General features: G+C 60.6%; 2 protein-coding genes across 7 annotated transcripts; both read left to right on the plus strand.

Annotated features, from left to right (window-relative positions):
* The first annotated feature begins 289 nt into the window (after nt 1-289).
* On the plus strand, nt 290-14,720 carry PALM (paralemmin). Of its 4 annotated transcripts, none has more exons than XM_085211712.1 (9): nt 290-422; nt 7,524-7,572; nt 8,252-8,332; nt 8,433-8,563; nt 9,543-9,666; nt 9,798-9,819; nt 10,137-10,199; nt 11,097-11,228; nt 12,443-14,720. In XM_085211712.1, exons 1-9 carry the CDS (start codon nt 418-420, stop codon nt 12,994-12,996), a joined length of 1,161 nt encoding a protein of 386 aa, XP_085067838.1. In that variant the 5' UTR covers nt 290-417; the 3' UTR covers nt 12,997-14,720. The 4 variants fall into 4 exon arrangements, with proteins under 4 accessions (XP_085067838.1, XP_085067837.1, XP_085067839.1 ...); XM_085211711.1 differs by lacking the exon at nt 290-422 and adding an exon at nt 825-856; XM_010724920.3 differs by lacking the exon at nt 290-422 and adding an exon at nt 3,842-4,500.
* A 492-nt stretch (nt 14,721-15,212) lies between these two features.
* Nucleotides 15,213-21,660, plus strand: MISP (mitotic spindle positioning). Of its 3 annotated transcripts, none has more exons than XM_010724923.4 (5): nt 15,213-15,319; nt 18,430-20,392; nt 20,589-20,779; nt 20,873-20,911; nt 21,139-21,660. In XM_010724923.4, exons 1-5 carry the CDS (start codon nt 15,260-15,262, stop codon nt 21,223-21,225), a joined length of 2,340 nt encoding a protein of 779 aa, XP_010723225.1. In that variant the 5' UTR covers nt 15,213-15,259; the 3' UTR covers nt 21,226-21,660. The 3 variants fall into 3 exon arrangements, with proteins under 3 accessions (XP_010723225.1, XP_010723226.1, XP_010723227.1); XM_010724924.4 differs by lacking the exon at nt 15,213-15,319 and adding an exon at nt 15,693-15,841; XM_010724925.4 differs by lacking the exon at nt 15,213-15,319 and adding an exon at nt 16,956-17,106.
* Nucleotides 21,661-21,894: the final 234 nt, after the last annotated feature.

The raw sequence follows: 21,894 nt of genomic DNA on the forward strand, positions 1-21,894 counted from the left end.
CAGGGTGCGGATGTCGGGAGCAAAGCTTTCGGCACCCCTCCTGCCTCCGCCCTCCATCCCCGGGGGGGTTCGGGCAGCACCCGCGGCCCCTCCATTGCGCTCCCCCCGATCGGGACCCCCGCACCCCTTTAAGCACCCTCGGGGCCGCACGGGCGCGGCGGCGGCAACGAGAAGAGACGGGCGGGGAGCGCCGCGCCCCGAGGCCGGGTGAGGGGCGGTGGCAGTGGCGGACCGCGCCCGGCAGACGGAGCTGTGCGGGAGGCGGGAGCACCGGCGCGGCCCCGACATCCCTGCGCATCCCGCAGCCCCGCCGGGGATGCCGCCGCCCGCCGGGCCCTGAGCGCCGGGACGCCGGCGGCTGCCGGCCACGCTCCGCCACGCCTCGCCAGGCACGACCCAGCGGAACCAGCCTGGAAAATGGAGTGAGTACCGAAGCCGTTCCCCGCGGGACCCCCGCACCGGGCCTCGGGGTTCCCCGTGCTGCGCACCGCAGTGCCGAGGTGGGGGCGGCCCTCGGGTGCCGAGGTTCGGGACCCCCCCGGTTGGGCTGCGGGGACCCGTAGACGGGGGTTCGAGGAGTCGCTCGCATCGATTCGCATCGCCCCTCGGCGCGGGGATCCCGCACCCCACTCGTGCGGCTCGCATCCCCCCATGCTGCGGGTCGGGGCCCTGAATCACGGCGCGTCCCCGCACAGCGGGCTTGGAACCCGCACCGAGGGGCTGCGGAACCCCCGATGGCGATTGCTCAGATCCCCATAGAGCTCCTAGACCCCCCCCCCCAACCCCCCTCCGTTCCTGCCCTACTGCGGGGCGCCGAAACAACCACCCGTGGTGCGTGGATGGAGGCCCCGAGCGGGTAGGAGAGCTGCGGGGCTCGAGCGTCTGCCGACAGCGGTGCGGGAGGCGGTGGGGGGGGGGGGGGAGGAAGGGGGGATGGGGTGGGAAGGGCGTTTATTTTTCTGTTTTGAACCTGTTGTTGCTGCTGCGCGTAGAGCTGGGGGTGAGTGGGTGGCTGGGAGCCCGCGGACCCCTCCCTCTGAACGCGGTGCCGAAGGGCCCGGCTTGGAGCGGGGGTTGCAACCCTCATCGTGCTGGGGAGAGACCCTCGGGAGCTGAGGAATGCTCCCTGACCTTCTTTGTGTGCTGCGGTGGGGCCCTGCCCTGCACGGTTGGAACCTGCAAGATCGGAGCTGAGGACGGGGCTCTGCAGCCCTTTTTGTTTCCCTTTGCTTCCCTTTGCTTCCCTCCAGCATCTTCTGGGTTTGGCACTGAGGTCTTTCCAGGGGAACCCATCCAACCCAACCCAGGGGTCAGCGACTGTCTGCTCCTCGTGGGCATCTAGCCCTGTGCTGATTAACCAGCTGCCTGCTAACGAAGCACTGAGTACTCAACAGGCTCAGACCATCTGCCATTTAGCCCCACTTTGGGGGAGCCCCATAGGGGTGTTGGAGGGCTTGGGGTGCTTGTTTGCTCCTGTCAAGGCTGGGCTCTGGTTTACTATGCTCAGATAGGGGCCTGGGGGGTGGAAATGGGGTGGGGGTCAGCTCCCAGCCAGGTGACAGCATAGGTGACAGCTCTGCTCCTCTGTGCTGAGCCCCTCTGTCACTTGGAGGCTGTAGGATCGACCCTACTGGCTGGTTGTCAGCAGGGGACAAGGAGTCCTTCAGAGCTGTGTTGGGGCTTTTGTTTGTGTGCTGGAAATACCAGATTGTTCCTTCTCGTGACTACAGACCCTGCTAAGGAAATGTGCCCTGAAGGTGAGAGTGTGGGGCTGAGCAGCAAAGCAGAGCCAGTGTATGCACAGTTTCTGTTTGGGCAGCTTTGGTGCAGCCCCTTCTGGTCGTTCAGGTTTTGGCTTTTATGGAGATGAATCTTGAGATTTTGGGCTGGAATACACGTGCAAAAGTTGGTGGTGGTTGAAATGCTGACGTGTTTTTCCCTGGGTGTATGGACAGACCTGCAGCCCCAGTGCTCCTGCACAGGGTTTCACCAAGGGTCGGGTGTGCTCTGCGAAATTCACACCCTTGTCATTGAGATGGGGACTTAGGAAAGTCCTGGGATCGGTGGAGTCCCATGGGCAAAGGCTCCCCAGACATAGGCCTGGCTCTGTGGTTGTTGATGTGTGCTGGGAAATGTGTTCCTGGGGTTGGCTCTTGCTTTCCCTTGGCTTTGGCAGCATCTGGAGGAGGGTGCTGGACACCAAGAGCTGCTGCTGCCAAAGGAGGTTTGGCTAAAAGCTTCTGGTTCTTACAAAAGGCTCTGCTGGTCCCATCAGGGCTGCTCTTGTCTCTTCTGCTCCTCCTGCTAGTGATGCTGTTGAGTAGCTGGAGGTTTAGCATCTCCACTTCTGGCTGCTGATAGCTCCTTCTGATATCTTTGCATCTTGCTGTTTCTGTTCTCCTTGGGAGCCAGCTGCTCTCCATCACTCCAGCTCTGAACAGGAGCCTCATAAAGAGGGAGAAGGGATATTTCTGCCCTTAGGGTAACCTGGGGCACTCCCTTTGGGGTGGGACTCGGGGTCCTACACTCCCCTCCACGCACCTCCGTTGAGATGCAAAACCCAGTGAAGCCCTGTTCCCAATGTCCCGGAGGAAGCCATAAAGCCTGGCTGCAGACAGCCGCACAATGGCACCTGGGGAGCAGGAGCTCAGAGTTCAGCCCAGGAGTGCACGAGGTGAGGAAGGAACTGAAGCAAGAGTGGGTTTCCTTGGGAAACTGCTGCTGGCATTCCTTGTTCCTGGCCAGAAATAGCCACTTGCCCCCATGCAGGGGAAAGGACGTGCACGAGGGATGGGGTCTGATGGAGGGCGGAAAGCTCAGGGCTGGAGGCAGAGGCGGATTCAGGAAGCCTGAGCTGAGTCTGTATTTACTGCTTGCACCCATCTGTGAGGCAGCAAACCCCTCGGGCCCCAGACAGAAGCCGGTCTCAGGGGATGAGGATGAGTCCTCAGCAGCCCTGGAGCTGCTGTCGGGGTGGGGAGCAGTGCTGGCTGTGCTTTGGCAGGTGTTTCCTGGTGCAGAGGAGCTGGATGGAGGCTGGGAACAGGAGCAGAGCTCTGGGCTGGGTGTCCAGACAGGAACTCTGCACGTGAACCACGTCGCCATGTATCCCATAGAGCCTCGTGTGCCCTGGTGTTCATGGCAGTGTGGGTGCCTTGTAGGACCGAGGAAGCAGCCACAGTGACCCCAGTGATGGCAGGACCTGAATTCCACATCCTTGGGCTGGTGCTGGAGCTGCCGGGCTGCCGGCTTCAGTGGGTTGAGTGCTGCCAGGTGTGGGGAGCTCTGCTTCATTCATAAATCGTGTGGGTGTTTCCTCGTGGAGCCTTGCTCCTCTAACTGGAAGGGAGCTGGAAACCAAAGTGTTTGGAGGGCACTTGAACCATTGTTTGAAAGATCTGTAATTTTCCAATCAAACTCCCTCCTTGAGCCTCTGTTCATCAAATATTCAGAGGATCCATTTTCTCCTGGCACTTCCAGCCCACGTCTCAGCCTGAAGAATCAATCAGGCAGCTCTGCTTGTTCTAATGCATCCTGCATTTTTTCGGGAGCCTGGGGCTGCCATCTCCTCCTCCCACCTCATCTCCCCCCAGAGCAGCCACTCAGGATGGGGCTGTGCAGGCAGTGGAGCTGGTGTGGCTCAAAGCAAGCAGCTGGGGGACCTGACATCCCCTTTCTGCTGCTTGCTCCCAAGCAAAGCTTTATCCATTCCTTCCTGAGCCTGCTGGGAGGGATTTGCCTCTACTGTCATTCATTGCTGGACTTGGGCTGTCCCTCTGATCTGCACCCTGCTGTGAGCAGCAGCACATCAGCAGGGGTTGTAGTTTCCCTGCAGCAGCAGCAGCACTGTGGACCCAATTTCTCTGGGGTGTGGCTTGTGGCACAGGAACAGCGGTGTAAATCAGTGCTGCTCCCTCTATTGCCACCCGTGCTGCCACCAGCTATACCAGGGCCCATCTTCTCAGGGCTGCAGGATGGAGTTTGGCTTGGGATGAGCCCTCTCCCTTCCTTCTCTTCTGTCTCCGAGCTGAGCTGGTGGGAATGGAGCAGAGGTCGGGGGGTGGAGGAGCAGCTTGAAACGGCTCTTCACACATTTGGATGAGCTAATGGGAAAAAAACAGAGGAAGGCAAATAAACATTATTGTTTCATGTCAGGCGGGGAGGAGACAAAAGGTCATGGGCTTCCCTTGTGATGGGAGGAAACAGCGGCATCAGCAGGGCTGGAAAGAGCTGGAGAGCCCAGGGAGGGAGCACGGGGCGTGCATGGGGTGCGTGTGTGCTTACATGTGGGTGTGCAGCTTCATCCAAGGGCTGCTGCTGCTGCTGCAGGTGTGAGTTCCTGGGGCTCGGTCCCTCCTGCATCCCATCGACCTCATCTCTCGTGCCACAGCCACGCAGTGCATCAACAGCTTGAGGAGCTGCCCTGGGATCGGCGGAGCTGAGACCTGAACGCACCGGGCAGAAAAACATGAATCTATTTGCAGGAGCTCACGAGACCTGGTGAAATTAAGTGGAGGGGGAGGAGGGGGGGATCTTTTTTGGTGTCTTTTCTGCCTTTGTAATTCACGAGGAGGATGGTAACCGTGCACCCGGTGCCACTGGGGTCACCTTTCCAACCCTTCGTAGTATCCCGGCGTAACGTGGAGCTCACACCGGCGTGGCTGCTGTCTCCCGGGAGCTTTACAGGTTCCGAATCCCGGCCCGGCTCCGTCCCGTGGTCGTGGCGGTCGGAGCGCAGCGCAGCGCATCGCGCATCCCCCGGCCGGGTGCCGTCTCGCCCGCGTTGCCATGGCGCCGTTGCCATGGTAACGTTGCCATGGTGACGTTGCCAGGGCAGCCGCCTCCCGGCTCCGTGCATCCGCCGGCCCGGCCGTGAGCTGCGGGAAGGGAACGGAGGGAGGTGCGGCCACTCCGAGCTGCTCGGGCTTAATCCGAGTGTGGGTTCCCACCTCGAAACCCGCCCTAAGGCTCTGATCAGCCCCCAGCCCCCATCGGAGCGTGATGGCTGTAGGATCCCTTCCATCCTCCCATCTCTTCACCCCATCCCCATGTGCACCAGGCTCAGGCTCTGCCCCTTTTCTGTCTCTCAGGGTGATGGAGAGGTGCCCCGGGTTGGGTGCGTGGGGTCTGGTGCTGATACGGTGCAGTGAGGGGCATCCAGCCTGTTTTGTGTCTTTCCCTGGGCCAGGAAGATTTCTGGCTTTCACCCCGGGAATGCAGAAACTTTAGCAAATAATGGAAAATAAAGAGGATGGAGGAAGAAAAGCAGAACAGAACGTTTCAGGAACGCTGAAAAAGCTTGGATCAGTTGAATAGTGCGAGATCCAGGAGAGAAAGAGGCTTCATTCCAAAGCCCTCTGAGTCTGGGATGTGAAAAGCTGGGCTCAGAGGGCACCCCTGGCCCTGGAACAGGTGGATGCCCTGGCATGGGACACCCTGAGGCCATGGGCTGCTGCCAGTGTGGTCCCACAGCCCCCGTAGTGTGGGGAAGGGCGATGGGGAGCCAGCAAGTTCCTCCCTGCAACCTCTGTGCGCAGCGTCTGCACGGAGCCAACCCCTGCCTGAGCCCAGGGGTTACTTGAAGTCCTGGATCTCAGTCTTGGAGGGGGAAGGGGAATGTTTCACCTCCTGGGCTGCTGCCTGTGGCAGGGTTAGAGCCGTGACGTGGGTGTTACAGGGCCTGGGGATTGCTGCTGCCTGCCTGCTCCGCAGCCCCGACATCTCCCTGCTCAGGGCGTCTTGTTTTGTCATCAATTTGTCACAACTCCATCTCCAAGTTTTGCAATTTGAAACCAATGCTGTTGTCCTGATGGCTTGGTGCAGGTGCAGGGCAGAACCAGTGCAGCCTGAGTGAGGAGCAGCACACGGAGCACGGATGGGGGCTCACAGATGTTCCAGTGGGTGCAGCACTGGGATGGCAATGGGGCTGCTGATGGCACGTGTGCTCAAAGCATCACAGCCTCACCTCAAACTGTCCCAAAATAACTGCTATTAATGCAGCACCTTTCCCATCGTGTTTGTTTGCTTTCAGTTTCATTCTCTGCCAAGAACTCTGCATGCACAGCACACGTGGTGCTGGGCTGGAGCTGAGCCATGAGCATAGAGGTGGTGGTGGTGGGTGGAGGTCACCGTGGGGCATCACGCTTCCCACTTTTCCATCAGGAAACATCCCTGTTGTTTTTGTGGGGCTTTCTGGAAAGTGGCAATCATTTGCACGCCCTGAAAATGTTTTGCTTGGGGTGGGAAGGAGGGAAACAGCCTCAGCACGGCACCGCCCGAGGGGGGGTTGGAGTGGGATGCATTAATGCACCTTGGGGTGCCTTGGCCCTGAGCTCTGGGTGCTGTGCTGGTCCGCTCTGAGCTCACAGCCTGAGCTGCTGGCACTGGCTCCTCACCAATGGCTTTCCCTGCTGCATGCTGTAGATACAGCACTGCCATCCCTCCCTGTCCCCATTTACCCCAGTTGAACTGGGAATGCTTCAGGCCACCAAAGCCGGCAGCCCTGAGCTGCAACCGCTACAGGGCAGGGTTGTCTGCTCTGCCTTCAACTGAGCATTGCAAAGCCCTTGGGCCCAGCTGGGTGTGTACAGGACAGGACCTGCAGGCAGTGTGTCCTGCTGTCCTCCCAGCCTCGGTCACCTGGCTCCAACGCTCTCAGCCAGGGCAGAAATTCCTGGGAGGTGTGAAAACGGATCCGCACTTTATCACCGCCGGTGGAAATTAAACCAAAGAGCTCTCCCTGCCACCTCCTTCTGCTCAGCATCATCTGCTGGAGCAGCTTCAGGGGTCGGGGCTGGAGTTCCTTGCTAGGTTGTGCAGCCTCTGCAACTCTCCATGTGCTCAGGGACCCCAGAGCTCACCCTGCTTTCTCCAAACCCCATTCCAAGCACCCGCCCCTTCCCAGCCTCTGGGAAACGAATGACAACCAGCCATCGCCTTACAACACCTCTGAGCCTCCTGCCCCAATTACCACCACAGCTAATTGCTTCGTTAGCATCATCTGGCACTCAGCCAGCCTGCTCCCTTCCCATCAAAACCTCCCCAGGTCCCCCCAGGCAGGTTCCTGCAGCTGCAGCTGGTGCTGGGCAGCACAGCTGGGCCACGCGTGTGTGTGATCCGTGTGTCTGTCTGTGCAAACGTCTGTGCGCACAGCCTGGAAAGGTCACTGTGCAGGAAAGGTGTCAGCAGCCAAGGAATAGGCTTGAAATGGAAAGTGTGAGCCAGAATAGTGGAAGCAGCCAGGAGTAGTGCTCCTCTCCAACCCTTCTGTCGTGGGCTGTCAGCAGTGCGTGGCCCCAGAGGAAAAAGGAGCATAAAGAGGATCGAGGTGCCAGGAGGAGATGTGCTGGGGCAGCGCTCGGCTTCAATGCAGCAGAGGGAAGGAGAGGAAGCAGAAGGGAAGAGCCTGGCCTTTGTCTGTGCACGCTGTCTGGCTCCACAATGTCCCCATTCACGCGGCTGCACTCCCCACATCTCTCTGTGTGGGCGACTGCTCTTCACATCTTCTCTCTGCTCTCTTGCAGGGCTGTGGAGGCCAACACGCTGCAGCAGGAGAGGCTGCAGGCCATCGCGGTGAGTCCCCTCTGGGTGAGAGGGTGGCACCAACACAGCGACGCCTGCGATGCCCTCGGCCCAGTGGCGGCTCCTCCAGGGCTCGGTCCTGCACTCGGGGACCGAGGGCACAACTGGCAGCCGGGTTAATTAATGAAGCGGTGCCTTAATGAGCCCTGAGCAGGAAGGAAATGAGCGTGAGGGTCTCCCGTGCCCTCTCCTAAGGGCTGAGTGCTGTGCGTGATGCAGCTCTGCAGGGGATGGGTGCCCCATAGCAGCTCCCCTGCTGCCCCATAGCAACTCCCCTGCTCTCTATAGCAGTTCCCCTGCTGCCAGCTCCCAACCCCACACGCTATCGGCCGATCTGTGCCTCACAAAGGGCAAATTGTTCTGGGCCAGAAGAGAAAAAGAGCGGGTGACGCTTCCCTGGACTGGGACAGACTTTGCTAAAGCAATCTGGACCGAACCCAGGATGTGCAGCAGAGGGGGGTCAGGAAAGGGACTGCCTAGGGCTGTTTTCCCCTCGCTGCCCGGCTCACACTTAGCAGGGCCGGTCTGGGGGAAGGTGACATTTAGAGGCAGGGAACAGCCCATGCTCTGCACCCTCTCTGCTCCCAGAGGTGCTGGGATGGAGGTTTCCCCCCAGCAGTTTCCAGTGCTGCCCCAACCCTGCACTGACCCCGACTCTGTGTCCATCCAGGAGAAGCGAAAACGTCAGACAGAGATTGAGAACAAAAGGAGGCAGCTGGAGGATGACCGGCGGCAGCTGCAGCATCTCAAGGTGAGGATGACCCCCCCAGGGACCCCCGGTGTGTTCCAGGGATGCGTCGGGACCCCCAGCAAGGAGGGTGGTGAGACTGTGACCCTCTGTGCTCCCCCAGTCCAAGGCTCTGCGGGAGAGATGGCTGCTGGAGGGAGCCCCGTCCTCTGCCTCTGAGGAGGATGAGGCGATGAAGAAGCAGATGCAGGAGGATGAGGTGAAGACCAAGGAGCTGGAGGAAACCATCCAGAGGTAAAACAGGCTTTGCACTGCCCGGCAGCGCTGCAGGGCTGGCTCAGGCACGAAGGGGCCTTTGTTTTGGTGTAATGGTGCAGCGCATTCCTGTGGGCTCGGAGGGAAAAGAGCATTTTGTGAGGTGATGTGAAGCAAAGGGAGGGGACAGTGTGGACAGAGGTGCACTGATTCACATGGGCTCCAAGCTGCAGAGTCCCTGCTGTGTCCCTGGGGAGCAATGTGGTTCTTGGTTGGGCTCGATGGTCAGGAATGGACTCTTGTTTTTCCTGGGAAATTTGCACAGGGTTAACGAATCTGGGCACAAAACCTGAGTGAAGTAGCACTACTCCATGCCACCAGTTGTTGGCACTGTGTGTGATGGGTTGGGCTTTGTCACTACGTGGGATTGGCCGCAGCAAAGTCAGGTCCTACAGATGCAGGTCTGGTCCAGAGCTGTTCCAACAAGCGCACGCTTTGCCCCTGGAAAGAGATGCTGAAGGCTGTGATGGAGATGTGTCCAGCTGAAGGGCTGCATTGCTTACATGGAAACAGGGACATGGAGAGAGAAAGCAGAGAGCCTGATGGGGCAGAGGGTTATTTTGTGCCTTCCCTACAATCGCTGCCAGCATTGATTCTGGTCCCCAGTTTGGAGCTGGGCAGGACTGGTCTCCCTGCAGAGCTCCTGCATGGCCACGCTTGCAGGGCTGCAGCAGATGGAGGGTTTATGTTCACACTGTCACAGCAGGACGGACACTTGGCTGGGTTTGGTTTCGTTTTCAAGGTGGCAGCAGGTCTGGTTGTTTTGGCACAAGTTGGTGAGAGGGGTGAATCCCATGAGGTTCAGAGCCCAGGGTGGGAGATGGAGCTGGAATCCTCATCCTGACAGCACTGTGCTGAGCTGTTCCGAGGCTCTGTGTGTTCTCAGTAACACAACCCCAGAGCTGAGGACTGCAGCTGTGATCCCAGCACAGCCTCACATCCCCTGGTTTTCCTCCAGGCTGGAGAGGGAGTTGGAGTCACTGGAGAACAGCAGCTCTGCTACGTCCACCAAGGAGAACCTGGCTGAGGTGGTGGCACCAGCAAAGGAGGAGAAGGCAGAGAACATCCCCAGTGTGCAGAAGGTGGGCACAGCTGCTCCCCTGCAGGATCTGGATGGGAGGGGGTGAAGCAGGGCAGGGGTTGGGGCTGGGTGTGCAGAACAGTGAATGCGTGGTGTATCCACAGCTCGTGTCATCTCTCTTCTCTTTTGCAGAGTCCCCTGGGCACAGCCATAGGTAGGCGACCCTGGATGCTGAATTGGTGGTTTTTTCCTCTCCTGGGGCAGCAGGACCCTCGTGCTGGGTTGGGAGTGGGCACCAGCAGGACTGGGCAGGGGAGCAGGGCGGCCTCATCCCCACATCCCCATCTCAATCCATCCCCATCTCCACATCCCCATCCCCACATCTCCATCTCCCCATGATGTCTTGCGGCTGGGGGACCCCATCCAGGTGGTAGACATGGAAGAGGCCCCATCCATCCCAGGGTGCATGGAGCACACGGATAGCTGGGCATCATTTCACCTAAGTCTGCCACTTCTCCTCTCCATTCCCAGCTGAGAAGAAGGTCTCCAGCAGCCCCATGAAGGCGGTGCAGGGCACTGATATGATGAAAGCAGGTACGTGCCCACTTCCACGTGAGGACTGCTCCCTCCTCACGCCCTGCAGCACCTCTCAGCTCTCTGCCTTCCATGCACAGCCCACCCTCTGCCACCAACGATCCCCACCGCTCGATGAGTTTCCGAGCCTGGGGCAGAGAATGTCATTTATTTGCCATCAGATGGTTCATTTTTGCTGGAAGCCTGCGGCTGGTTCGCTGTTCGGGGTCCCCACTCTTCTCCCTCTGTTCCATGTCTCTGCTCTGGTTTAATCCTTTCCTCCTGCTCTGTTTGCTGCTTCTTGGTGCGAGGGAGCAGAGCGATGTGGGGCCAGGGCTGGGGGGGCTGCCTGAGCTTGGCAAAGGGAGCAGTTGGGGCCACAGGGCTGCAGCCAGCTCTGCTCCTGGAGGGGTTCGCTCAGATCTGTCGATGGCTCAGACGAGAAATAATTCAGCTTTGGATCTTTGGAGCAAAGCATCACCGGGACGAGGTGACAATGGGGACAGGCAGGGAGCTGAAGGAGTGATGCCCAGGAACGGCCGTCCCATGAAACGCAGTGCTCACCTTCAGTGCTGCATCCCACCAGCACGAGCCTGGCTCCACACTCAGGCCGGACAGACAGACGGATATGGTGGTCACCTGCCTTAATGCCCCCTGGAGCAAAGGTGGGTGCCAGCCTGGGGAAGGCAGCACCTGTGGAGGTAAGGGGATGCCAGCAGCTCCTGGACAGTGATGGCCTCGTGGGTCCCCATAGGAGGGCCATACCTGGGATGTCACATCTGCCTCTGCCTTCACTCCTCCTCGCTGCAGCCTGCTGCCTTGCTACCTCCGCTGAGCACTGCACCGCACCGCTGCGCCCACCCGCTGCTGCTCGGGAGCTCTGGGGCTGTAATGCTCACTGTGCTCTTTGTGTCCCAGCCATGTACTCAGTGGAGATCACGGTGGAGAAGGACAGAGTGACTGGGGAGACCAAGGTCCTGTCCAGCACCACGCTTCTCCCCCAGAACCACTGTGTGCAAGGGATCAAAGTATACGAGGATGAGCTAAAAGGTACGGCCCCATCCTGCACCTCCAGCAGGATTCAGGAGCAGAGGGAAGGGGATGAGGGACCAGCTGCCAAGCATCCCAATGGGCAGCAGGGTGAGGAAGGGCTGGAGCAGCTCCTGCTGTCCTTGCTGGCTCTGTAGGGCAAGGTCCTGTGCCCCATCCCACATGGTGTGGAGCCATCTGATGGCGTGCACCATCCCAGGGGCAGCACATCAGTCTGTGCTGCTGGAGAGCAGAGGATTCATCGCATCTGAAGGCCCAGGAGTGCATTCCAGCAGCAAGGGAAGGGGCATCAGCACTGTGTTATCCTGCTGTCATGGGCACCTCTGTCTGGGGAAGGGGACAGGGCCGAGCTGTTGGGGCACCATGTGGCCCCACAGTGCTCAGGTTAGCATCAGGGAACCTGTCCCCAGGGTGAGGAGAAGACACAGCTTTAGGGAAGAAAACACAGCATTAGGGAGCGGTGCCTGCTCTGGGGAACCTGCTCAGATGGGGCTGGTGGAACCAAGGGGCAGCTGTGTCAGCAGTGAGGACCAACGTCAGAGCTGAGGAACGTGTCCAGGTGCTGTGCAAACCCTGTGATCCATGGACTGAGTGCATCCCCAAGCGAGTGGCAGAGCACCACAGCCAGTCCTGCTCCGCAGTGCTTGATGCACCTCCATCACCTCCATCACCTCCGTCACCTTCATCACCTGTATCAGCAAAGTGAGACCCTGCACTGCCTGGGGTCCTGGCACCCCCCAATCCCAGGGATCAACTCAGCATTGAGCAGCCTCGGAGGGCAACCCCAGCCGTGCCACATCCTCCTGGTTATTATCTACTGCTCCACCGAGTGGGTTCTGCAGCTGTTGCACTGCTCATCACATGATGCTCCAGGTCAAGTGGAAAACGTGATGGGCTGGGTGCATCCCTCACCGTGGCCTCGTAGTGCTGTGAGCACCCAGCAGCACAGGACTCTGTCCTCCCATGGGCACTGGGATGCACTGCAGCCGGGTGCTCAGCTGGGGTTGGCAGTGGTGGTGGTGATGTGCTGCAGAGCGCTGCCACATCCCTTACACTGCAGCACCACTGGGTTTTGAAGCTGCACAGGTACTGAGGGCTGGGAGCAGCTCCTCAGGCAGTGCTGAGGCGTCGGGCCAGGGCTGGGGGTGGTGGGGGGAAGCCCCAAGCCCCTCTCCTGCTATCCCCCCCTCACCATCCTTCTCTTGTCCCCGCAGTGGTGCACGCGGTGAGTGCCGAGGATGGAGCTCTGCAGAACGGGGCGCAGCCGCTCAGCTCCTCCGAGGTGGATGAACTCCTGCACAAGGCGGATGAGGTGACCCTGGGTGAGGCCACAGCGAGCGGGGAGGCTCCAGGCAGTGCCACATCCAGCCAGAAGGCAACGCCACGGAGGGAGATCACGGGGCTGCAGGCGAAGCCGAGGGAAAACTCCACAGAGGGCGCGGAGCCGAGCCGGGAGCAGCCGGTCACCATGATCTTCATGGGCTACCAGAACGTGGAGGATGAGAACGAGACCAAGAAAGTGCTGGGGTTGGAGGGTACCATCAAAGCCGAGCTGGTGGTGATCGAGGACGCCGAGAGCAAGCCGGAGCCGGCGAGCAAGGACCACGCACCGCCCAACGGCACCGCGCTGGAGCCGGCGGCCGCCCCGCTGCAGGGGGACGAAGTGCCAAGCGGGCAGAAACCGGGCACCAACACCATGGAAGCCAAGGAGGCTGAGCCAGACATGGACGCGAAGAAGCAGCGCTGCAAATGCTGCACGGTGATGTGAGCCCCCCGCCGAGCCCCCCCAGCCCGCTCCCCGCAGGACACAGGGTTATTGACCGGACACGGCGCCCTTCTTGTTTTTCATAAGAACTGGGGAAATCCAACGCGGTGTTTGGAAAGCGTTCACCAAACGGCAGCGCATCGAGGCCACGGCTCCGCCCCGCCTGCCCGACACCCACTCCGTGCACACCCCTCCAGTGCTGCGTGTGATATTTATTAGAGACCCCCCCTCCCCTTCCCCACAACCTGCCGCCCCTTCCCCACAGCCCTGCCCACCCTGGCGCTCTCCTGCTGGGACGCCTGGGAGCCTTCCCTCCTTCCTCCAACTATTTCCCATCCACCATCGGAAGACGGCGGCAGCCAGGAGGGCCCGTGCCCACCCAGCCCTGCGTGGCAGCTCTCATCACTTCTGGCACTCATTTCTTCAGCCCAGCTCCATGCCGTTGTCTGCGCTGTGACGCTGGGCCAAGGACCGGGCACGGCTCCCCCGGCGCTGGCACCAGCCTGGACCCAGCTGTGCTCTCCTGAAGATCCCTGCCCCCATCACACAGACACCACCAGGTACCGATGTCACCGCCGCCGCTGCTCCACGGCCGTTCCTCCATCCTGGTGTTGGATGCTCAGCTGTGTCTGGTTGCCCACTGCCCACCCAGGGGCGCGGGGTTGGCAGCGAGAGGTGGGGCAGCTGCAGATCCCAGCCCATAGGGATGGGATGGAAGCTGGAATCTGCCTGCAGTGCTCGGCAGCAGTGGGACGTGGCTCAGCACCGTGTGCCCTCTTGCCATGGCTGAAGCTGCCCTGGCAGCTTTGCAGAGTTCATTTTTCCAGCACCTCTGTCAGATCCTCAGCCCAGCTCGCTCTGGGCTTTTTGTGGTGCCCCCAGGTGCTGTCTCTGTGCCGGTGGTGCAGTGAAGGATGGGGTCACAGCTCTGTGGCAACCGCTCTGCTCCCTGCCCTGCGCCCCAGCCGCCAGCGGGGATCTCACTACCAGCACCAGCGTTTCCTCCCCACTGTGACCTGCTGGGGCAGGAGGAAGGGTGGGGGGCCTCTGTGGGTGCTGAGCCCCGTCCAACCCGTGGGTGCTCCCCAGGACAGCCCCACTACCGGCCCTAGGATGAGATGCTTGCTGCATCCCATGCTCCACCAGCTATTGACGGGCACAAGGCTGTGCTATGAGCTGTCTCCACATCCCTGAGTTCTGGCCAAAAGCCTCCAGGAGAGGTGGAACCCCAAGGGCTCAAGAGCAGAGCCTCTGCTGCCTGCTGTGGGAGCCACCAGCAGGGACACAGCCCTGCAGTTCCAGCACTTAGGCATGGGGTGCTGGGGAGATCTGCCCCACTCATCCCTGGGGATCCAGGCCCCCAGCGGGGCTGCATGTCACCTCCTTCCACCCCCTCCCTGGGTGCTGACCCCAACTTAGGGCCCCCTCCCACCCTCAGCACCCACTGCTCCTCGGTCACCTTTGGGCCCAGCACTGACTCCAGGCAGGAGCAGAACTGGGCCCTGCAGGGCTGGGGCTGGGGGGCAGCAGCAGTGAGGACCTGGCCGTGCCCCAGCCCCAGCCTGCAGAGCCCCACACCATCCCCCCCAGCTCAGCTGAAGTGCACTTCCTGCGCTCCCGTGCTTTTTACCTGTGATGAAGCCGTTTGAAGTTTCCCTTCCCACCCCCACCCCCCCCTGTTGTTTGTAAGACACCTGAACCAAGCAAATAAACTGTGTGAATAACCAGCCCGCTGTCTCTGCCTCTGACTGGGGAGCAAGCAGACCGGAGCACCCCCAGCTGTGCTCAGCATCTGGGCTTGGGGGGGTTGAAGGAACTGGGATGGAGGCGGGGATGCTGGGATTGGTGATGATGGGGATGATGGGGATGGGACGTGTCATTCCCACAAAGTGCCACGGAGAAGATCCATCAGCAGGCTATGCAGCACATCTGGCCCTGTCTCCCCACTCCCCCTGTGCAGCACTTCCCTCAGCTCAGCACGCTGCAGGCACAGTGAAGCTGTGTTGAGTGGCCAGAGCTGTGAGCAGGGCTGTGGGACATCCCCACCTGTCCTCACACTGGCACCAAGTGCTCCATGTACCCAAAGTGCAGGGGCTGAGCCTGCCTGGGGTGGAGACAAAGCTGCAGTTGGCCGGGCTGCTGCAGGATACAACCCCTTGCTCCCTCCCCTCCTGCCAGCTGGGCACAGAGCCTTCACTCCCTGCATCCCCTGCCACTGCCGCAGAGGTGGCTGTTCCCAGAGCCACAGCAGCACGGAGGAGTGGAGATGTTTAAGTACACCTCACCATGGCAGGTCCTCTGTGCCACTCTGGAGCCCAGGGTGCAGGTGAGGGTGGGCGCTCTGGTCATCTTTGTGGCACTGCTCCATTCCCAGCCAGCTGCCAGGGGGAGTGGGGAGGAAGAGGAGGATGGAGGGGCTGTGGAATGCTGGGAGGGGAGCGATGCTGGCGTGATGCTGCGTGCACAGTGATGGGAATGTGGCAGTAGGGGACCTGTTATCCCAAGGGGACAGTGCTGGGGTATGGACCAGGGGATCACCACTGTGTGGCTACACCACTCTGTCCATCTCTGCACCGGTGGGGGTCCCATGGATTTCACTCCATCCAGGGAGCAGCGTTGGCATCAGGTCATGCCCGAGATCCCAGGGCATCTTTGGGACCTGTGCCCAGCTGAACCCGCTGGCAGAGCTGCCCCAGGGCTGTGCACACACGGCTGTGCCCACTGCAGGGTGTGGTGCTCTGCGGCCGCTGGCGTGGACTTTGTCTCAGCCCCACAGTAAAACAGGCACTGCTTTCCCTCCCGGAAACACAGAGCTGCAGGTCGCCGTGCCACCGACACCGTCTGTGTGGTAAGGGGGTGCTGGGCTGCTCCCATGGGAGCTGTGGGGTGATACGGGGCTGTATGGGGTAAATGGGATTTCCAAGTGTTCCACAGCCTGGACCAGTGGGGTATGGCACCGCTGCCCCTCTTGGGCCCCGGGCAGCAGGCAGGGAGGGATGGGCTGTGTGGGATGGATGGGATCTGTTTGGTGAGAATAAGGCTGGAGCAGTCAGGATGAGGATGGGGATATCCTGCCCCAAAGAGAGGAGCAGAGCACGGAGTGGGCACTACCCAGGGTCAGTCATGATGCCTGGTGCAAGGCTGGGTGCTGGCGCTGGGAGCTGGGCTCAGGACAGAGCTGATGGTGACAGTGCTGCTATGCCGGGCCCCAGGGCACTGAGATCACCACAGCCACTGCACTGCAATCCTGCCCTCAGCCTTTGGACACGAAGGCCCCATGTTCCTGTATTCTCACAGGGTGGCTCCCTGTTGGCAGGGGATGTGGTTCCCAGGAAAGAAGAGGGTCGGGGGGGGGGCTGATGGCAGGACCAGGAGCACCGAGGCTGCCATGCCAATGCCAGCACCTGCCCAGCCCCACCTGTGCAAACATGGGGTTATCAGGCAGCTGGCATGGTGAGCACCAAGCTGGGAGAGGCCCCGGGGTGTAAACAGGAGAGTGAGAGCTGCCTGTGTGTTTGCTCAGCCTGTGGGCTGCTCAGGGGGCCAGGCTGCTGCAGTTCCAGCCCTGCGTGGCTCAGAGCAGCGGGATGCTGGTGGCACAGCGGCCGTGTCCCCACGTCACCACCCTGCCCCAGGGGAGCAGCTCGAGATTCACCCCAGGTTGGCTGAGCCAACCACAGAGCCAGGGCGCATGGCTGGAGCAGAGAAGTTGTAACTCCACCTCTTGTTGGGGTTTTTGTGGCTGCAGGAAGGCAGATGGTGCCCGGAGGAAGGTGTGCAGGAGCATTAGCGCAGCAATGCCTGGTCGGTGCACGAATGCACACTGCTGCACTGGTGCATCAGCTGTCAGTGCTGTGATCCAAGCGACTCTGCAGGCGTGGGAGCTCTGGGACAGGGCTGTGGGTGGCGTGGGGGGTTGGGAACAGGACGCTGAACACGGGCCAGCGATGAGCCCAGCTGAATTCTTGGAATTCCTCCACCGGGGCTGGCTGAGCTTATCAGGGCCACGCAGCACCCGCACCACTGAGCCACTCCCCAGAGCACACAGCCCAGCTGGGCACCCTACACAGCCAGCCCAGGGCATGGGACCCCCACACCAATGGCTCCAGGACTGTAAGTGCAGCGCGGCGGGGCAGGAGCGAGGGCTGAGGGCAGGGGCAGCTCACACAGGGTGGGCACAGGAGGTGTGTGTGCACCCCAATCCTACGTGTGGTGCAGGTGCAGGGCTGACTGCAGCACCCCAGCTTGCTCCTGTGTGTCTCAGCACAGCAGCAGGGCTGGGAGCAGGAGTGCCCATATGCTGGGATGCGTGGATGTGTTGGTACGATGCATACCAGGGTCAGGCCAGCTGGGTGCTACTGTGTCACCCTCAGTGAGGACTTTCGTCCCTTCCTGACGTGATAAGGTGTGGGCAGGCAGTGAGTTTTCATTACCTGGTTCACCACGGGCTGTAAAACGGCAATAATGAATTACAGGCAGGGAATTAATGAGGTTACAGGAATTCAGCCGAGGCACAGAGCAGTCAGGAGCGACCCTTCCCAGCAGAGCTGGGTTTGCGCTGCACCTCTGATGCCCCAACTGCTCCTGTTGGCATCAGTGCTGCCCATCCCCAGGTTCTACTCCTCCCAAAAGGGGCAGAAATACCCCAGCAGGGCAGGGGGGTGGAATGCAGGACCTGGAGTACTGCACTGCAAAGGCATGCAGAGAGCAGAGGGCACGAGGTGCTGCTCACCCAGGGTTTGTGTCCCCCAGCACAGGGCTGGGCAGGCATTGTGTGCTGCATTGTGTGCTGCATTGCGTGCTGCACTGTGTGCTGCATTGCGTGCTGCATTGCGTGCTGCACTGTGTGCTGCATTGTGTGCTGCATTGTGTGCTGCATTGCGTGCTGCATTGCGTGCTGCAGGGCTGGGACCCATCTGTGCCACCCTGCCCTGCCCTGGCAGCTGCTTTCTCACCCAGCCCCGGCCCAGTTAGTGGCAGCAGGACCAGTGCCAAGGTCAGGGCAGGTGTTTACTCCTTTGTGTGACACATGGGTTAAAGTCTCCTATTTTTATGAGCCCTGAAACCATTTTTGTTATCTTTACTGTTTCAATAACTGCAGTTATTTGGAGTTTCCTTCCTATAAGCGGACAAGAAATTCCCAGCACGGTGTTGTCAGCACCTGTCCCAGCCATGAGGCCACGTACCCAGTGGTACCCATGGCAGCCCATGGGTTAAGGGCAGGGTGTGGGTGTTGGCAGCTCCCTTTACAAATGACCGCTGCCCAAAAACTGCCGTTTGTGGGTCAACGGAGCAAACAGTTTTTACAACATCATTATTTCATGTGATGGCGTCTGCCTTCGGGCGTTGCTCAGCGACGCTGCGGGTGAGGATGTTCTGGGTCAGGGGGAGCTGTGCTGCTCCCTGTGCCCCACCTGATGTTTCTTCCACCCGCAGGGCCAGCAGGATCTCACTTTGCACTCCGGACACCTCCAGGTGAGCGCAGAGCCCACGCAGCACCAGGAAGAGCTCAGCAAAGTGTTGGATGCTGACAGCGGCCAGGCGATGGACAGGGTCACCAGGCACATGGTCTTCCAGTTCCCACACACATATGACCACAACGATGCATCCACGGATGGAGACGACGATATATTTGACTACAGCAGCCAGAAAGAGAATGGCTACGAGCAGAAAAGCAGGCTGAAGTCACCCTCGTATTTCCTGGAGAGTGAGAAGAATGTGTGGAGCCCATCCCCGGACAGGGAGTCCCAGCTGGAGGTGGTGCGGTCAGGGAACCTGTATGACCTGAGGGCTTACAGGGGCGAGAGGAAGCCCTCCAAGCTGTACGAGGATGATGAGCCAGACCCATATAGGCTGCAACCCCCAAACATCTCCCCCGAAAAAGCAAAGGAGCTGGAGGACAAGAGGAGGGAGGTGATCCGGGGCCAAGTGGTGCGGAAGAGCTCCACCATGGCTGAGAAGTGGAGCTCCATGGATGAACTGAGCTCCATCACCGCAGGTGGGCAAAGCCACGGCGTCCCTGGCACCTTTGCCATCTGCTTTGATAAACCCTCCCCGGGTCGGGCTGTGACACCTGTGGACCCAGAGAGCATCGATAGGGAGCAGATCAACTTTTCGGCTGCACGGCAGCAGTTCCTCATGCTGGAGAAGAGCAGCCCTGGTGCTTTGTTCAGCCCAGGGTACGTCACGTCCCCAAGGCCGGAGGTGACGGTCAGAACCTCCAGGCAGGAGTGGCACAGCCCTGACACCACCACGAAGGCTGAGAGGGGCCGTGGTGACACCACAGGGCCCACACAAGGCAGGATGGACCAGAGCATCTACACGGTGTACAGCGTGCAGCACCAGGCCTCGGGGAAGGAGGAGGGCTACGCTCGTGGGAAGGGTAACACCAACGTGTCACATCCCACGGGAAAAGCACTTGGCCTGGCCAGAGCATCGTCCAGGGACGACTTGGACTCGGGGCTGGGGGAGATGTACAGTGCTGGATACAGCAGCAATGGCAGTGATGTCCCAAATGGCCTCGGAGATGTGAAGGATGCTGGGGGCTCAGAGGAGGGCAGCGGTGAGACGCCCATCGAGAGGGAGATCCGGCGGGCAATGGAGAGGGAGGAGAGCCTATGGAAGGAGCGGGGCATGCAGAGGCTCACGTCCAGCAGCGAGCTGGTGGAGATCCAGACCAAACCGCTGCTGTCCCTGAACGCGGCCCCGGCTCAGGGAAGGAAAGGGAAAGACAAAGGCCGCGCATCCTTTAACGTCCAGCGGGAAATAGAAAAGGAAACAAAACGTGAGGAAGACCTGCGGAGGCAGGGCAGGCTGCCGGGGCTCTACGACCGCGGCACGTCGCAGGAGCTGGGCGAGCTCCGGAGGGTTTTCGAGCAGGAAGAGCAGCAGCCGTCCTCCAGCCGCCGGGTGACCGAGCGACCTCGGAGCCCCGGAGACGGCCTTACCGACGGCACCCGCACCGGGAAAGCCTTCTCCAGCCCCGCTGCGACCCCTCCGCACCAACGGGGCCGGGATGAGCCCTGGTCGTACGAGCGCGCTTCCGTCGGCACGAGGGCGAGGGAGGATTCCGCGGGAGGAAAGCTGCCCGGCTCCACCCCGAGCCCCGTCCTGCGCAAGGAGCATTTCGCCCTCAGCTTCTGGCAGCCCCGCATCTCCGTCTCCGACGCTATGGGCACGCGGAGCGCGGCGAGACGGGAGCGGAGCCCCGACGGTGAGCACGGCCGGGACGAGCAGTACACCCTGCGCACGTGGAGACCGCAGCGCTCGGCGTTGATCGAGGAGGAGATCCGCAGCGATCTGCAGCGAGAGGAGGAGCTGCAGGAGCAGCGGAGGAGGCGGTTGAGGGACGGCGGGGACGGCACCTCCAGGGAGAGCTCCCGTTCGAGGCACAGCTCGGGTAAGGGCAGGGCCGACCCCGTTCATGAGTCCGACGGTGTCCTTTTGGGGACCGGAGCGCACAGTGTCGCGTCGCGCAGCGCCAGGACGGCACGTCGGGGTGCGGGGCTGCGGGCAGCGAGCCGTCAGCTGTAGGGCCAAGGAGGGACTACTCGGAGCTCCGCACGCAGCGTCTCTTTCTCCCTCTCTGTCCGCAGCCGCCTCGGGTACCAGCGGCACTTACTCGGTGTCCGGCTCGCCGCTCCCGGCCCCGCAGCAGTCGGGCGTTCTGGGCCTGGTCGCGTCCTTCACCCCGCTGCGCCTGAGCTGCTCCGAGAGCTCCGGCCCCGATTCTTTGCGGTGCAGCCCGTCGGAAGAGAGGAGGAGGAGAACGAAGGAGGAGGGCAAGGTGAGACGTGGGGGTGGGAGCGCCCCGGTGGTGCGAAACGCGCTTCCCTCTTTTCCCAGGATGCGCTGAACTTTTGTTTCTCTCTTCTCTCAGTACGCGGGCATCGAACCCATTGACAGAATCAACACGGAGGTACGGCCCTGTCTGTGCTGGGGGTCCGGGGGGGGCTGTCCCGCATGATGCGGTGCGGGGCTGAGGGCTGAATCCGGCCCTGCTCGTCCCGCAGCCGCCGGGGGGGGGCAGCGGAGCGCGGGGCTGGAAGCGTTGGTTGCAAGCGGGGCGGCTGTTCAACTAATTAATAATAATAATAATAATAACCAAGGGTTTCTTCGTTTAAAAAAAGTGTTCTGTTTCCGCAGGTGGTGGAGAGCACGCGGGTGGTGCGGCACCAGAGCGCTATGGGGCAGCGCTGGGAGAGCGGGCAGCTGAGCACCGACAGCGACTGAATGGGGGAGGGGGGGTCTGTGCAGATCCCAGCAGCTGATCCGATCCGTTCAACGTCGCGTTTGCTTTCACCTTTTTCCCTTTGAGGTGAAGCAATAGTTTGTTTTTATTTAAAGGCGGGGAGGTTGATCATTTTATTTAAAGGCTGATCATTCTGTTTTAATTACTTCTGCAAGGAGGCGGCTGGATGGAGAGAAATCATACGGTGATTGAAGGTCCTTCTCATTGCAAGCTGTGTTTCTGGCTTATAAAAATAAATGTTTTATTTTGGAGTGGTTTTAGGCTTTCAGACAACACCCAGGAAAGCCCCGGGGCTGACGTGCAACACTGAGGAGAAACCGAGGCTTCTGATTGAGTCATTGATCTGCTGGGGCACGGTGATAGATGATTATTAATGCTGTTTATATTGCTAATTTATTAAAGTTGGCACTCTCTCACTTGGTGCAGTCTGTGTGTCTGGCAGCTGGCAGACCTGGAGCAGTGCTGGGGGCCCGCATTGACACCATACTGCTCCCCAGGGCAGGAGCTTTGCAGGACTTCCCTCCAGCTTACAGAAAGTGCTGCTGGACTTTGCTCGCGGGTGCAGCACAGTTCCCTTCTGCTGCTTCCCCTTTCGGTCTCAGAACTGACAGTGGAGGGGGGGGGGGTGTTGAAATCCCACCTATAAAAAA

This window comes from Meleagris gallopavo, chromosome 30 (assembly GCF_905368555.1).
Source record: "Meleagris gallopavo chromosome 30, MGAL_WU_HG_1.1, whole genome shotgun sequence".
Lineage (NCBI taxonomy): Eukaryota > Metazoa > Chordata > Aves > Galliformes > Phasianidae > Meleagris > Meleagris gallopavo.

Excerpts from the sequence above, each read along its gene's own strand:
- PALM (XM_010724920.3), top strand. The coding sequence starts at position 4,469 with ATGAATCTATTTGCAGGAGCTCACGAGACCTG. Across the intron at positions 7,573-8,251 it reads AGAGGCTGCAGGCCATCGCG|GAGAAGCGAAAACGTCAGAC; the intron begins GTGAGTCCCCTC and ends GTGTCCATCCAG. Across the intron at positions 11,229-12,442 it reads ATACGAGGATGAGCTAAAAG|TGGTGCACGCGGTGAGTGCC; the intron begins GTACGGCCCCAT and ends TTGTCCCCGCAG.
- MISP (XM_010724923.4), top strand. The coding sequence starts at position 15,260 with ATGTTTAAGTACACCTCACCATGGCAGGTCCTCTGTGCCACTCTGGAG. Across the intron at positions 20,393-20,588 it reads CCGTTCGAGGCACAGCTCGG|CCGCCTCGGGTACCAGCGGC; the intron begins GTAAGGGCAGGG and ends CTCTGTCCGCAG. Across the intron at positions 20,780-20,872 it reads GAACGAAGGAGGAGGGCAAG|TACGCGGGCATCGAACCCAT; the intron begins GTGAGACGTGGG and ends CTCTTCTCTCAG.